Below are 17,392 nucleotides of genomic sequence, written 5' to 3' on the forward strand. Positions count from 1 at the left end.
GGTTGTGGAAAATGCCTTGTTAAAGGAGTTGTCTCACCTAAAGAAGTCCTCCCCAGGATATGAGATGACTAGTCCCAGCATTCAGGTCCCCACTGATCAGAGTCCTAAAGTTCCTTGAATGAATGAAGTGATGGTCTTGCATGTACATACCTCTCCATTCATTTCACTGGGACTACCACTACTCCATTCAATCAGGACCCTGCTTTATGTCATCAGTTGACCACAACCAATCAACTAGTGATTCCTTATCCTGCGGTTAGAGGATAACTACTTTTGGTGGGACAACGCCTTTTTAAGGGTTCTCCGTCATTTTAGAACACCATTTAGTCTGTGGCTGTCCCTGTTGGTTCACCTATCTGGGCTTATAGTTGTGCGCTGTGAATAAAGAGCTCCGTATGTGAGTAAGCGCCAAATGTGGGGCATGTTTAATGAGCCACCTGATGAATCCTGTCACTTGAATGAATAGCATTGTGTGTAATGAAGGGTGAATCGATGACGACTCTGTTCTGTCACCTGCTTGGAAAAATGCTTCGGGCAAATGAAAACGGCTGAGCTGTCTAAAACCGGTTCCTCTGCAGACGGGAAGACACTAGCAGCTGCTTAATTACCTGCTGCTCTCCATCCAGCTAAAGGCCTCCTTCCCCCTAGGGATAGAAACTCATGTCTGGACTCCCTTGTGATCACAATAGTAGTTCAGTAGGAAAAGTTGGACTAAACCTTTCACCGTACGCGGCAGCCATATTTAAAGGGATTGTCATCCGATTGATGCTGCTTGAACCGAGACAGAAGCCTGTTGCCATTCTAAGTGCTTTATACTGAAACTCTGTAGCATTTCAGAATAACTGTGCTCTGAAGGGGGCAGGTTGTCCCCATCTTCTCTTCCTGTTGTATGAAGACTGACAGCTCCTCACTGCTTGTGAATAGGGAGAGGGCTGTCAGTCTTTATACAGCCGATGCAGCCCACCTCTGTGACTTGGAGTTCAGCTCAGAGTCAAAGTTAACTTATTCTGAAACACATCACTGTCTCAGAATGAGGCACTCGCATGGGGCAGCGGGCATCACTGTCTCAGAATGAGGCACTCGCATGGGGCAGCGGGCATCACTGTCTCAGAATGAGGCACTCGCATGGGGCAGCGGGCATCACTGTCTCAGAATGAGGCACTCGCATGGGGCAGCGGGCATCACTGTCTCGGAATCTATCAGGATAATTCGAATGACAAAATTCCTTTTTACATGTGGAGACAGATGGCCATTAGATCCTTGCGGCGATTGGCCATTAGATCCTTGCGGCGATTGGCCATTAGATCCTTGCGGCGATTGGACGTACTTCTGCCTTTTGAAGGTGTTTTAGCTTTCAGAGGTAGTAATGTTAAAAATGGTAACTGACTTTCCATTCACTGATTCTACAGCTGTGGTCCCCATCATTAGCGACCTTGATTATTAGCTTTGGAGATGAGCGCATATGTAGTAACGCTATGTCATTAGAGTATGGAATAGCATAAAAAAAAATTCCAGTTCTTTGTTTCCTATTTTTTTGGAATGGTGCATTTTTTCACATAAGTGTTTTTTGTATTTTTCTGTAAATCCAGAAATTTCCTGAAGCCTTTTATTTTAGATTGTAGATGGGGTACTTGGAGGGAGTTGTACCAACATTTATTTACAAGCTTTTTTTTTTTTTTCCTACCCGGAGAATGAGGGATAACTGGGGGATCTCGTTGCTGAGAATCCTGCTGATTGACAGGACCTCCGTTCTCTACTGTTCCCTGCAGCTGCTCACACGGGTGCCCCGGAGCGCTCTGTAGGAGGTTGCAGAACTTGTGATTGTCCAATGATTCTTTCCAGTTTTATGTCCCTAACCAATATTTCTTTTAACTTCCAGGATGTTATCTGACTCCGCCTATCTGCCAGCCCAGCCAATCACCTGCAACAATCCAAGCTGTGCTGGGAGGGTCCTCCTGCTGGTCCCGACAAGGCAGCAAGATGTGGAATATAGCGGAGAGCCGTCTCTGCAGCGCCTCCATTGCACGGCATTTTACACCTATTGTTTCTCCAAGGACAATGCCATTAAATACCTTGTAATAGGAAACGCCATCCAGGGATTTCTGCAAGACGAGCGCAGTGGAAGGCGTCTTAAGGCCGCGCTACAGTTTCTCATGGTCCATTTAGTAATATAGATTATTTATTTTTTTAATAAGAGACTCGTCATTGGCCTGTTAACAAGGAACTCTTAGATTCTGGGCACGTGAAAGTCGAAGTCTCGGAAACTGGAGAGGACACAACGCCCAGTGGTGTCTGTCCTCCATCTTTAAACGCTACAAACTTGTGTTGCTGCTACTTTGCCTTTTTTATAACCTAAATTAATATTTTTAATGCTAATGTAGAAGAAAACAAGACCTGCGGAGTAACGACCGTCACCTGACAGACCAGGGGCCGCCTTATCACTGGAGGGCATGTAATAACTTCTTTAACCCATGTTTGCACTGAAGGGTTAGTAAATGGGGGCGGAGCTACAGTGTTAAGGATCTGGCAACTTGCCCACTCCAGAGTGTTTTAGAACTTACAGGTCCGCAAAAAGGCCTAGAATTTTACTTGCTTGTATCAGTATAGAAAATGCAATGTAGGATATTTGAGGCACCGTTACCTAATTTTAGCCCTATGAGCTAAGCTTATGGACTGAAAGTAGGTGAACCACCAAGTCCGGGGATGTAAGTGTTCCATAGCCCCGCCCACCCACCCCTAAGTGTCGGCGTTGAATGCCGCTGTTAAGTGCATTGAGCGACGCTGCCAAGTGGTTCATCCATTATAAAATTTTAGCAGGTGCACTACTTGGCAGCTCCACTCCAAGCATTGAGCAGCGGCTTCCAATGCTGATGGGGGAGGTAAGTATAACCCTTGCATCCCCCGGACTCGGTGGGTCACCTACTTTTTAGCTCATAGGGCTATAAGTAGGTGACAGGTTCCCTTTAAGATCATTGAAGGTTCTGGGACTTTGCAGTGTTAGCTGGCGTATAGCGGACCAGTATTTCACATCCTTGATAACCTTTTTCTTATCACGTATTTATTTATTTTTTTAACAGCTAGAATTGTAATTTAAGCAAATGTTGTGTTTCGTTCTTGCATAACTCGGTGAGCATTGTCTCTTTGAAACCCCAGAAGTGGTTCGAAGGAAGCAGGAGTAGAAACGTGTTTTTGTTTTTTTTTTGTTTTTAGGCCATCACATTTTGAGATGAATTGTGCTGATTTCTTATAATAATCTCATTAATTTTATAGTGGTGTTTCCACCAGAAACAAAGGTCCAAATCCCCAGCATGGACAAGTTAAATAACATTTTAATCTTTATGTAGCCACCACTAGAGGGAGCTCTCACATGCGCTTTATACTGAATGGCCACTTTAATAGACCCCCTTTTAATCTAGTAGCGTTGGACTCCTTTGGTCTTCAGAACCACAGCAATTCATGGTGTAAAGTCCACTTCGTGATGAAACCGTTCTGCAGGAACCTTCTTGTAGTTGGTGCAGATGATGGCTGTTCTGACCAGCTGTCAGGCAGGGGTCAGTGATTCATGTTGCCTGTGCCAAATTTTGACCTCCCACCATCACTGCTCACCCTTCAGTTTCTCTAAGACACAATGGCGCTGCAACTGGTCATCTGGTGTTCCAACTGTTCAGAAGTGTTAGTTGGAGCATTTGTGTTGTCTGTGCAGCGCCTGTTGGTCAGAACGATTCCGGACATCCTCTTCTGACCCCTTTCCTTGATCAGCTGTTTCTGTCCACAGTTCCCCTGGATATTTTTAATCGATCACTCCATTTTCTGTATACTCTACACCCACTGTTACATGCGACAGCGCCAATCATGAGAGGGCCGGGAGATCTAATAAAGAGCCGTTCAGTGTAAGCTCATGAAGGGGATTCGGGGCTCTTAGTTACAGCTGAACAGGCATGTTTCATAAATCTTCTGTGTTTTTTTTCCTCCTTTTTGTGTTTCTATTCCATCGTTGGCTGCTCTCACATCTGTGTCGGGGTTCTTGTTTCCTGCTCCAGTATGGAGAGAAATCTTTTGCTGAACAGGGTCTATCTTATGATGCAACTGCACAGACCCCATTGTCTATAATGGCGTCCGTTTGGTCTCCAGTCGGCTACCTGGCATTTTACCAGACGAGTGGTGCATGCAGCACCTCTTCTGGTACTTTGTGCCAGATCTGCGATGGGGGCTCCGGGGCGGATGTAAAAGTGGCCTTACTTTGTGTTAGTTCACAATGATTGCCTTTTCTGGTCCCCCATACTCTGCGCATAACAGTCTACTACATGCTGATGCAAGGTACGAACCATCAATTATTGGTCCCCTATGTAGAGGTGTTGGCATCTAGTAATACAAGTACATCACAGGGAGTTGGGACTTTGTTTGGCTGACACATGAAGCATATGTAATGTGAACGCCGTGTTGGCACCCTCCTCCTGCACCCATGGTTGTTGACATTTCCTGGCTTCTGTAAGCGGTGATCTGTTGGGTGGGTTATTCCTCTCCCTTGGCCGACCTCGTTCCTAAACTCCTTGTTTGAACTACCAGTGATTACGGCTGCTGGGACGTGATGTCTGGTATGGAGAGCCGAGAATAGGCCCGGAGAGGGGTGTAAAACGACCCCCCTCCATTATCTTGTGCTTGGGATTGAAAGATGGACGTTGTACTGACCTTTCTCCCGCGTTCCTGGAATATGTTGGACTTTTCCACCTAGTGCTGATCCAATCCCTTCATACAAATGGGCCTTGTCCTCTGCCACAAGAAGTTGTAATGGATACTGCTTCATGCTGCTTGAACCGCGGGCGGCATGAACGCAGGACGGACGCCTGTTGCTTCGGTGGAAACTTTTATTCTCAAACACCGCAGCGTTTGAGAATAAACACTCATGAAGTCTGACTTCCTGTCTAGGAGAGAGCTGTCACTGCAGGCGGGAAAAAGCCAGGATGGCGCATCCCGGTGACCCCAGAGTTCAGTCACTTAAAAGGGCATTTTGGCAGCATCACCTTACAGATTCACTTTTTAAAACTTATGTCCCAGAAAAACTCCTTATTAAACCGCTTTAATACAAAGAAAAATTGAATATATGCCAATCCTGGTGGCTCCACAATCGGCGCGGCACAGAACCTGAAGCAGGTGGCAGGCGCGCACGTGCATTCAGTTTTTGGCGATCCGGATAGTGAACAGGCCCTAGCAATGTCATACATTGAACTGCTGTTGGGTACGTTGCCCCTCGTTGACCAGTTGTTGCCGGGCAGATGGGCCTTTTTCTTTCTTGCACCATTCTAGTAACCTTCACTTTGTAAAGGCTCAAGCTGATCGGTGCTTCTTAGCTTTCAACACTGAGATATTTGCACTCCTGTCATCTTTTTAATTTACTCCTTGAACTCTTGTATGCAATAACCCGGGCCGGGAGAGCAGGATTAACCCCTTGCACTCCTGGATGAAACTACTTGAATGTGTGAACGCTCCTGGTGACTAAGACAAGACGATGCGATGCAGCAGATAGAACGTGACAGCCCGGCACTATATCTGGTGCAGTGATTAATTCTTCTGTCATTCCGTTTACTGGGAGCGTCGCCTCATGAACACAGTGGCATCCTACTTTAAAGTGAACCTGTCATCAACTAGAAGCAACGTAAACTAAGTTATGGTTATTCTAGTTTTAGTTTACATGGAGTCTGAGGAGCTGTCTCATCCTCGCCCGGCTCTATGCCCCCTCATAGAATGAGTGCGCACAGCCTTCTGAAGGACAAGCTGCTGTGAACGCACTGCCATCGTATGGGGACCGGGCAAGTATGGAGCACAGCTTCCCAGGCCTCAACTGTACTGTGGGTCCAGAATATCTTCAGAACCTTACTTTTTTATATATATATTTTTTTTTTTTTGCAAGGCAACAACATGAGGATATTAAAAAAAATCCAGCCACACCCAACCCCTCATTCTGCACTCAAGACCCCATAATAACAATGTGGTAACAAAATGTTAGAAATCTTTGTTTTGAAAAAAAAAAAATGAAAACCTATTCTGCAGTGACATAAGTATTGAGTCCCTGTACTCTGCACTTTGTTTAAGCCCCTTTGGCAGTGATTCCAGTCTTGATGATGCCACAAGGTTTACTCATATGGATTTGGGGAGTTTCTTCCCTGTCAGGTTGGATGGGGGCCGCCTGTAGCCGCCATTATCATGTCTCTTCAGAGATGTTCCGTTGGGTTCAGGGCTCTGGCCGGGCCATTCAAGGACATTCACAGAGTTGTCCCTAAGCCCCTCCTGTGATGTCTTGGCTGGGGGCTTAGGGGCATTGTTTTGTTTGGAAGGTGACCCTTCTCCCCAGTCTAAGGTCCCTTGAGCTCTGGATCAGGTTGTCATTATCTCTGTACTTTGCTGCGTTCAGCTTTCCACCCACCCTGACTGGTCTCCCCTCACCCATCATGATCCACCACCAGGCTTTACTGCAGGGATGGTATTGGGCAGGTGATGAGTGGCGCCTGATTTTCAGCCACCCTGACCAGTCTCCCCTCCCTCAACATGATGCTCCACCACGTGGCTCCACTGAGGGGATGGTATTGGGCAGGTGATGAGCGGCGCCTGGTTTTCTCCAGACAGACACTTGCTGGCCAAAAAGTTCCTTCTTTGTTTCTTCCTCTTAGTCTGGTGGGTCGGCGGCTCTAGGAAGAGTCCTGGTGGTTCTTCCATGTAAGCGTTATGGAGGCTGCTGGGCTCTTGGGAACTTTCAGTGTAGCAGAAATGTTTGTGTGGAGGCGCAGATCTGGAGAAGCTACACAATCCTCTCTCTGGGCTCTACAGGCAGTTCTGCCCTCCCCATGGCTTGGGTTTGGTTCTAGTATGCCAATGGTTTTTGTTTGAGAACAGTTTAATTTTCAAGAGAAAAAAAAACAAACCCTTAATCATAATGAGGTTCTGAGTGCAGAATGATGGGATGGGGGCAATAAGGCCACAACATAACAAAGTTACAGGGTTTTAAGACTTTCTGGACCCTTTCTACGCACATAACTTAGTTTATGGTGTTTATAGTTGATGATTGGTAATAAGTGTTGGGTGCGTTTTAGAGAGGATTGTATTTTATAACTTTGTATTGTCAGGCCTCTAATATAATGTTACTTGACTCCTATTTTTGGTTTGTAGTACTTCTCATCTACAAGTCTTTTTGTATGTGTATTACACAATGAGATGAACATGCTGACCATCATCTCTGATTACCGTGTTTACTTAATTTCTATATGGAATTAATCTATATGAGCATTTTGTGTCACTTTTGTAAATGTGTTACTGATCCCGAGTTCCATCCTGTATTCAGGCTAATGCCCTTGGCCACATTTATGCCGCCCTCCCCCGCGGTGGAAGAACGCAGCTATTAGGTTCCATTGAACCTAATGGCCCAGTCCTTATATGCGGGATTCTGTTGCGGATTTACACCGTGGGAATAAAATCACGGCATGTTCTATTTTACCACATTTTTCTGCGATCGCCAGCAGGGACTTTTTTGTGTATCCCCGTGGCGTAAAACCGTGTGCGTATCCCACTCCGTCAATGGGCAGGAGGCCTTATACTCCAGAGCTGCACTCCTTGTTCTGCTGGTGGAGTCACTGAGGATCAGTACAGGATAAGTAATGTATATACAGAGTTACATACTGTATTATACCCCAGAGCCGCATTCATCAAGCTGCAGAGCTCAAACCTGACATTTCTTCCAGCAAGCTTCCAGTCCGTAGGGCCATAGACTTTTCTACAAGCTGTAACTTGGGATTCGTACAACTAAATGCATTTGCCAGTGTAGACTGATTTTCTATGTGACACGATGCTCGAGGGTGAACATGGCATTGCAGGTGGCACATTCTGTGAGCCCGGAGCATTAGCCTGGATGGCTTCAATAATTTCAGTAGGGTATCATTGTTTGTTTGCCCCTCCATGCCAGTCCATTTCCCTCTCTGTATTATTAATTGGTCAGCGACCAACATAAATGGCTGCTTGCAATTTCCGTGAGCAGATAACGTATTGTGACCCCCATGAGGGTGTCTTGTAGTATCTGCTTTATAAAGTCAGACTGACCACACGATACAAGTGCTACACTGATCACCCGCTGGTGGCGCTCTGTAGATTATAGCTTGTTACAAAGTTTACATCTACGTGTTTTACATCTGAAGGATCTGAAGACATTGACTTCTCATAATTTTGTAGATCCTCTTCTTTATAATTACGTTCTTGTACTTTGTGTTCGCATACTGGAATTTATTACACAACTACAATAAAACGAAATTGCAGCACCAAAATCTTGTTTAAATCTGCCACCGGAAGGAAATTCCAGTATTGTTAACATGACCCACTTGTCGTCTTTTTTTTTTTTGTTAATTTTGAACCCTTTTTTCTTTTTTTTAAAATTTAAATAAAGTTTAAATTAAACTGGGATGCAGTTGTTGTTTTGTTTGTTCTTACTACAGTTACAACTGGACAGCCCCTTTAAGTAACCAACAGATCAGCCGTTCACAGGGCATGCGTGGAGCGGATTTCTGCAGGAAGTTGACAGAACTAAGGGGTTAAAGCAACTGGGCTTGTTATTGCCAGTGATCTCCACTTATGGGCCATTTTACACAGGATGGTTATTGCTCAAAATTAATTTAAACGAATGAATTTCAGTGATAATCTTGCAGTGTAAATACACGAATATCGCTCCCCTATTCGTTCAGATTCTTATCACTGACTTTCAGTCGGCATTAAAACCATCATTGGATCGCAGGCTTCACAAATGTCGGCCCGTGTAGAAGGCTACGTTCATACAAGCCTGGCTCTGGCCGCCTAATTTTAATACAAAGCAGGATTATAAAAGGTTCCGGAGCCTTTACACCAATGTTATGACAGAAGAGAAGAGGACATGTGTGCACAAATTGTGTCAAGTTTTGTGCCCCCCATACAATATAGGAAGGATTATAAGCAGTGGTAGATTAGGGCGGAATCCTACCGTAAATCTCGCAGTTTGGCCGCAGCAAGATTTCTACCGGCAAAGCATGGGTTTTGGAGCAGGTTGGCCGCGTGCTTTTCCTTTGCAGCCGGCGCTCCCATCAAGAAGAGCACGGCCATAACAGAAAAAAGAAAAAGAATGGACATGCTGCGGCCGGGGAATATGTGCCGCAGCGCCAGCTTTGCTGTGATGGATTCTCCGTCCTGTGTGGACGAGTTTTTTTGACAAATCTCGTTCACAAGGCAGGCTAACCCTGGGATTAGCGACCGCGGCATAATTCCAGACGGAATTTCTGCAGCAAATCCGCCGTGTGAACCCAGCCTAAGAGGGTCATGGCGCTCCAATTAATCGGATCTTCTGTGGACGCAATTAGTGCTAGGGTCCTCTGTGCTCCAAATGGTATTTTCCCTTCCTCTAGTTCTAAACTCCTTTTGTACAACTTTCCCTCTCTGCATGCAGTCTCAGAGGTGCACAGCAGGACATCATCACTCCTCTCCAAGGCTCTGGCTCTACTGTACTGGAGGAGTGATGATGTCCTGCTTTGCATCGGTGAGATCTCCAGAGAGGGAGGGTTGTGTCTGTAGTAAGAAGTTCAATACCCTCCTTTTACTGTGTTTGGAGGTTCAACAGCATGGATTATAATAGGGGTGATGAACAGCTGTGGGCACCCTGGAGCCTCAGGCCTGGCACAGTCAAACCAATCATGCCTATTATAATTAGCCATTGGTGGTAGGAACTGCATGGGGAGGAATAGGAGCCCTTTGGCCAATAAGTGGCAGCTATAGGTGGGTTTTTGCATCTTAATTAAATGGGGGAGGGGGATGTTTCTCCTTGTGGGCATATAGAAACCTTCCATCCCGGACTTGTGTTGCTGAGTTCTCACCCTGCACAACCAGAATCTATATGGGTGACTTATCTCTGTTGCAGTGGCTCTTTAAAGCTTCTTCCTGCTAAACTCCCCTTCTTGTAAACTTCCTTATCTTACGAGTCTGCAGATCAGAGCCGGGAATCCTCAGCAGGAACTGCAGCCAGTTCTGTGATCTCATCAGCTTTTTCCTTCTAACACATAATTCCTCATTCCATAAATGTGATTCATTCGGGTCTTTCATCTGCCACGGTTTTGTCTTCTCATCATTACTTGCTACAAGTTCTAACACTTTGGCGAAGCTGTTGTGATCTTTATAAACCATCACCAGAGATCTGTAATGGCCAACCAGCGCTGCCCAGTCACGGCTGGAATACACCGCTGGGGCTCCACACCTGCCCTACCTGACCACACAACACGTTACTCCTCATCACGGATGGGCTATAAAAGCAGACAACCAGTTCCAGCACCATTTTTGATGCCATAATTGCCCCCTGAGAATATTTCTATCTAGCACTATCAGGAGGTTGGTCACCCAACAAACAAAAGTGTCAGCCCAAATGGCTTCCAGCTAGTTTTGCTTACAGCACAGATTAAACTTCATTCCCCTGAACAATCAGACCATCTGAGGGATCGCAGCCAACGCATAGCGACCCATGAAATGTGCTGATTAGGGAAGTGAATCCATTATATGACAGTTCATTGATAGAAGCGCCGGCTCTTAGATGAACAATAGGGACAATGTGTGGCGCTACAACTGAATCGGGTTATTGTTTCCGGACAATTGTTGCCGGCGAGATAAATGACTTATAACCAGCCCTGACAATAACCGGACCGTCATCACATCTACACTGCGGTGCTCTTATAAGTAAATGCCCTTTATCCTGTGTATATTATCGCATTTCCAACAGAGATTGACCGGCGTTTGACACGAAAGAACATTTAATCGCTTTAGTGGCAACACACCAGAAACATGAAAAAGCTGCACATTGGGAACGTGGCCAGATCTGGCATTGTAACGAGGTACAATGATTTCCACTCATATTACACCACATATTAACATGCATTTTGGAGTCTGTGGCCTGAATGGGGTAGATGTAAACCCCATTACGGTACTGTTTCTATCTCCTCTAGACCCGTGTTCTCTAACCCGTGGCTCTGCAGCTATCCCATCATGCCCTGATAGGCTTACCAAATGAAAAAAAAAAACAATATGTTTCAGATTTAGTGGCTTATTTGCTGAGGTTTTGGGTTGCGGATTTGATTGCAGAATGTCACATAGCACTTTGGTTTATAATGAAATTCTGCATCAAAGATTTCCCCAACACACAGTGGCACCCCTACTATGTGTCTGCAGGACCTCAGAGGGGTGACAGGTTGCTACCCACTCGGTATTAATAATGGCCAATGACAAATAATCGACGGCTTCAAGAGGCCCAGGAAGCCGACAAGTATTTCCCTCAATCTGCAGCTCTGATCCAGTGGTGGCAGATACTGTCGCGTCTGCAACCCCTGACTTATCCTCCCATTGGGGCCATTACAGGAGTCACTATTACTACTAGGGCCATTAAAGGGGGTCAATATTACTATTGAGGCCACTACTGGGAGCACTAGTATTCTTTCACTTCAGACAAGTCTCAATGATTCAAATATGTGTTGGGTATCTTGTGTATTGGCGCTTTCAAGGCCTGGGTGGCATAGGGTTGGAACATTGACACAAAAAGAACGATAGTATCGACTATCGCTGAACAAACTATCGATTATTGTAAAATATCGGTAGAAAACTATTGATATTTCGATATATCGACTTTTTAAAATGCTGTATAAAAATAAAGCAAGTCTCGGGTTAATAAAGCAACAATCAGCAAAAACTATAGTTTTCTTTTAAAACTTTAAACTGTTGAATTTATTAATAGTTAGAAGTTAATAGGAAAATATAATGAAGTACAAATGAAAATAAACAATTACAGATGAAACATAGAATTAGGTTTATGAGAAGAAGCTTTTTTTTTTTATCATTGGCCACAATAATCGTTATCTAATGAGCCAACAAACACACTGAAACAAGGTCCTGCCAGCGACAAGGAGGCCAGAAGCTGCCGCTGGAGCTGACGGGATGTGAGCGTGATCTCTGTGTGTTTGTGGGGCTGCAGGCCCTGCATTTTTTCAAGTTGCCGCTGAGGGACCAACGGTCTCCATGGCAACTTGTAAACAATGCAGGGCCTGGTAATGCAAACACAGTGCCCAGAACGCAATTGTAATTGCGTTAAAGGGGTCTCCTATCTTTTCTATTGGCACTGCGTTCGCGTTAGACGCTGAACGCACGAGATGTTGCTTCTCCTTTTCTGGCCGCAACCTTCACTTCGTGCGTTCAGCGCAGCCCTCCATCTTTCATTTAGAAAGCATTGCCCACCACCATCGCGTTAGACACGAGCGTTCAGAGCCTCATCTAACGCGATGAACAAATGCATGTGGAGGAGGGGCCAAAGACCCCACTATTCTGAGAGTCGTTTTGCCTGGAGCAAACCTGATTGGTGACTAAGAGTCTCCTCACAGTTTCCAAAAGTTTCTAGAACTTGTTTATAAGTTCATTAGTGCTGTGAGCAAAACTACATCCTGTACAACATAAAGGAAATCTGGTCACCGGACCGCAAGACACGTCTCGTCTTTACAACAATCGATATTATATCGCCTTAAACTATCGATGTTACCGATATATCAGACATAGCAAGATCAATGAAAAGCATCGCCAAATCGATGTCCCAACCTTAAGGCAGCATAAAGTCTTGGGGCCCCTGATTACACATATGGAAAATGGTGCCGAAAGTATTACTACAGAAATATTCTGTGCAAAGGCTAAATCCTGTCCCTGCTGCCGATTTTACTTTTTCACCCGCAGGGATACCTGGTGTAAATTTACAAAGGAGATCTTTCTGTTCTGAGAGTATTTGGCACATGACTCCATGTAACACCTTTTCCATCGCAGGTAATATCAAGGACGCAGAATTGACTGCTTCCTGGCATATTTTTGTGACAGACAATATGGATAACTGTACTACTCCTCGTTAGGCTGTGTTCACACGTAGTGTACATGCTGCGTATTTTCAGCATTGTCACCACACAAGGTTATATGGACATCCACACAATCGCAACAGGACTGGAAAAGATCTGTCTTCATGCCTCTACCAAAGAAAGGCGACTCCCAGAACTGCCCCAACTACCGAACAATCGCCCTCATTCTGCATGCAGGCAAGATCCTTCTCACAATTATACAGGAAAGACTGAGATCAGTAGCTGAAGCGGCGCCCCCTGATGTGCGGGAAGGACCCAACGAGGACGCGGCACCTGCCATCATATTGCAAAGCTGCGATGGACCATGGAAAAAGACTTGAGAATACCAAAAGAATATCTACATGTGCTTCATCGACTACATCAAGGCCTTTGACTGCGTCGACCATGACAAGCTGTGGCGCCCCCTACAAGAGCTGGGCTATCAGCACATCTAGTCAGGCTGATAAAATCCCTTTATACCAATCAAGAAGCCACTGTGAGAACACAGTATGGGGGCACAGATTGGTTTGGGATCGGCAAAGGCATCCGACAGGGCTGCATCCTCTCACCCTTATTGTTTAATCTGTATGCAGAAGGAATCATGCGGAAAATGGGCCTAGACGAGTTGGAAATTTGGGTGAAAATAGGTGGAAGAAACATCAACAATCTCCGTTATGCGGATGGATGTGTAAAATGCTGATAGAAGGAGGATTGATGTGTTGGAGCTGTGGTGCTGGTGGAAGCTGCTGCACAAACCCTGGAGGACGAGAGTAACAAACAGAAGTCCTGAATCGTATAAGACCCGATATATCACTGGAGGGCAAGACGGCCAGCCTCAGGCTCACGTATTTTGGCCATGTAATGCGAGCAGAGTCGCTAGAAAAATCTATAATGCTTGGCGAGATCAGTGGCAAAAGAAGACCCGGCCGCCAAAGAACATGATGGCTCATACTGTCAAAGCGGATGCTGGTATGGATATCACACAACTGAAAGAAGCAAAACCAGAAAACATGGAGGGAGCTTGCCTTTAGGGTCGCCGAGGGTCGTGACCGACTAAACAGCTAACAACAGTGGTAGTATTCAAGCATTCAATAGCATTATTTTTTGAGTACTATATGGTGGCGGTATTTTGGTACCTCAGTGATTTTTTTGGTTGCTTAGTGTTATATCAGCATTTAAACATGCGCATCTGATGACGGTATTATTCGATCACACTGGAGCTCACGGAAAATAATTCTATAGAGAACAATACTCGCAGGTAAATATTTTATTGGAAGAGGAAACAGAAGAATGCTTTCTGCATCTAAATAGGATGATACTTGCCTGATTAAATATGAATTATCCATGGAGACTGTTCTGACGAGGGAACTCCACGTCCTCCAGGCTGAAAAACTAGATTGAATTTTCTAGGAATCTGCTATTTCCATCACTCACGCACTGTGCGTTCCGGTTTCCGACTGCTCTGTGGTTAAAGAGGTCCTTAAACAGAAATTGTGAAACTTTCCATTAGCTACAATGACAGGAAACAAAGGTATCTACTGCCCCCTAGTGGAGCCATCACAGATTCATACATGTGGAAAATATATCTGCACAGCGCTACTTGTCCCCAAAGTGATGGACATCTCATCGACACTCGTTGGTGTTGTGCAAATGCTCTGTTTATAATCACTCTTATCTATATAGCACCAACATATTCTGCAGCGCTGTACAAATTGGGTAAATCATATATAATGGGCAGATCTCATCCAGATGGCAGTAATGCAGCGTATTTTAGCGCCTGTATTACATGTGCGATTGGTGACCCAACGGTGGGTCTTATGACCGGAACAGCCGCAGCCATGGGATGCTATTCGTTATATCCACGAGGTTGGGAGTTGCAGCAGTAATATGGATGCTACTATGGCCACCAGGGTCAGAAAGACCAAAATAAACTGGAAGGTGAATCCAGAGGCAGAACATCACATCTCTTCAAAAGGCGCTAGAAACACGAAAAGAACAGCAGTCAATAGAAGCTTCTGGAATCTTCCAGTGACGTCACCAAAAGTTTCCAACTGGTGATCGTGAATTCATTTGAAATGGCACAATGTAACATCGGATCACTGGCAGGTCTGCCCTAATGTGTTAACCCCTTATGGAATTATTCACTGCGGAGACATTTCTCTTATTCTGCTTCTTCACACATGAACAGAGTCAGCAGAGAGTCAAAAACCAGAACTCTGACTGCAGGATAGATTTGTTCAAAAAGTGCGATTTTAGTACGGACTGAGGAATGATTTGGCATATGGACAGTTGTATTCATGATGCAACCCTCTAATTCAGGTAGGGAACACCTTCAGCCCCTTGTGATGATGCCTATTTTGGATTTAAGGATGCAACGATTTGGGGGGTGGGGGGGGCGGGGGGGAATTTTCATCTCCACATTTCAAATGCCATACCTTTTTTATTTTTCCGTCGGCACGGCCGTATAAGGGCTTTTTTTGCGTGGCGAGCTGTGGTTTTTATTGTTACCTTTTTGGGTACATATAATGTATAACTTTTTATTATAGCAAAAACACATCAATTCTACCATTTTTTTTCTTTTTCTAACAGCGTTAATCATGCAGCATAAATAGACCTGATCATCTTATATGCAGGTTGGTACAATTACAAGAATACCTTTTTTTTTCCCCTTTAAATATTTTTTTGGCATTGCTGCAAGTCCCATAACTTTTTCCTTCGATGGATCCCAAGGGCCTGTTTTTTGTAGTTTTTACTGGTATCAATTTCAGGGCACATGCCACTCGATCACTTTTATTGTGTATTGTTGGAAGACTTAGTGAACAAAAAAAACCAAAAAACATTTTGGCTCTTTTTTTTTTTTTGCAGGATACAATATTTGTTCACTTTGCTGTACAGGTCATTACGGATGCGACAATACCAAGTGTGTTTTTTTTTATATATATAAAAAGAGGTGAAAGTACACAAAAGTTTTTTTGTTTTTTTTTTTACGTCTCTGCAGGGGACTTGAACCTGCGATACTGTGATCACTATAATACACTGCAGTAATTCTATATTGCAATACAATATCACTACTCATAGTGAGCACAGGCAATGTCAGACCCAGATACCAATTGACTGGTGTCCTGTTGTCATAGCAACTGATCGCGACTACATGCTGGAAGGCTGATGACGTCACAGAGGGAGTACCCTACCTCTATGAACCTCTTACACGCTGCGATTAACTCAGTCACAGCATGCATAGGGTTAATAGCGGGAGGTCTGCTGTTAGTCACAGCCAGCTCCCGCTGCGGATTGCACGAACTCCACTTCTGAGCCCACTTCATCCATAGGACAGAAGTGTTTGCCCATTCGAGGGAGCGCCTTCCTATACAGGGTGCACATTTATGCATTGGGGTGGGAAGGGGCCTTCCCTTTCCTACATCCTCCATACATGTACATTGGTTATCTAAGAGGATTGTATGGAATGGGTTCAGCTTGATACACACCTACAGCGGCCGAGATCAGGGATCACCCCAATCCTGGCCAATTAACCTGTAAGGGCTCATTAACACGGATGTATGCATAATTCGGCCCATGAATACCTTGCATATTTATGGGCCGAAACTCTGCGCATTCATGGTGGATTTCAGGCGCTTTGACAGAATTTTTGCGTATGTTTGCGCGCAAAACCCCCCCCAATAAGCCCCATTAATTACAAGCATAAATACAGTGAATATGCAAGTGTGAGTATTCACTGCATATTACGCAACCCCATTGACTTTAATGGGACATGCAGTGGACTTTTTTCACATGGTCGAAGGTTGTGTGAAAAATAGGCTCAAAAATCGGTTTTTATTGATACCATTCGGGGGTACATATGACTTTTTGAGCGCTATTTATTCAATTCTTTCTTGGAGATGAGGACCAAAAAAAAAGGCGCAGTTCTGGCTTTGTATGCCATTTTTTTCTCACTGTGTTCGCCATGTGAGATTTATAATGTAATATTTTCATAAATTAAAATGAGGTCCGGTCTATCTTCTGATTTAATGACTGAGAAAAGTGGAATATTTGTAACTTTACAGTAATTAAAATACCTTTACTTTATATTTTTTCTTCCTTTGCGCCCTTTAGGGGACTTCAGCTTGAGATCGTCTGATTGCTTATACAGTTCAATGTAATACCATATTATTCTGACAAACATTCTATTTAGACGCACCACCAAAGACCTCAGACTGCGATGCCGCCCGGACGGCACCTTGTGATCTCATTGCAGGGGGTTGTGGTGGTGGTGGTGGGGATGGGGGCGGGGGTGACACAAAGGAATGAATAGAGCTTTTAAATGCCACGGTCAAAACTGAAAGCAGCATTTAATTGGTTAACAACCACGATCGTCGTTATCTCCTATTATGGCTGTTACAGGCGGGTGTCACCTGTTGAGGACAGCCGACACCAGCCATGTATGGAATGAGTTTAGCTCTTGAGCCTGCTCCATACGCAGACACTTA

General features: G+C 44.7%; 1 protein-coding gene across 3 annotated transcripts in view; it reads left to right on the forward strand.

Annotated features, from left to right (window-relative positions):
* The window catches only part of RELT (RELT TNF receptor), a 36,708-nt gene extending 28,273 nt beyond the window's left edge, over positions 1 to 8,435 (forward strand). For 2 of the 3 annotated variants that reach the window (XM_066588324.1, XM_066588325.1), the window contains exon 11: positions 1,880 to 8,435. In XM_066588324.1, the coding sequence (XP_066444421.1) occupies positions 1,880 to 1,891 (12 nt within the window). In that variant the 3' untranslated portion in view covers positions 1,892 to 8,435. The remainder of the gene's footprint in view (positions 1 to 1,879) is intronic. The other variant, XR_010787745.1, reaches the window with a different exon arrangement.
* Positions 8,436 to 17,392: the final 8,957 nt, after the last annotated feature.

Source organism: Eleutherodactylus coqui, chromosome 1, assembly GCF_035609145.1.
Source record: "Eleutherodactylus coqui strain aEleCoq1 chromosome 1, aEleCoq1.hap1, whole genome shotgun sequence".
NCBI lineage: Eukaryota > Metazoa > Chordata > Amphibia > Anura > Eleutherodactylidae > Eleutherodactylus > Eleutherodactylus coqui.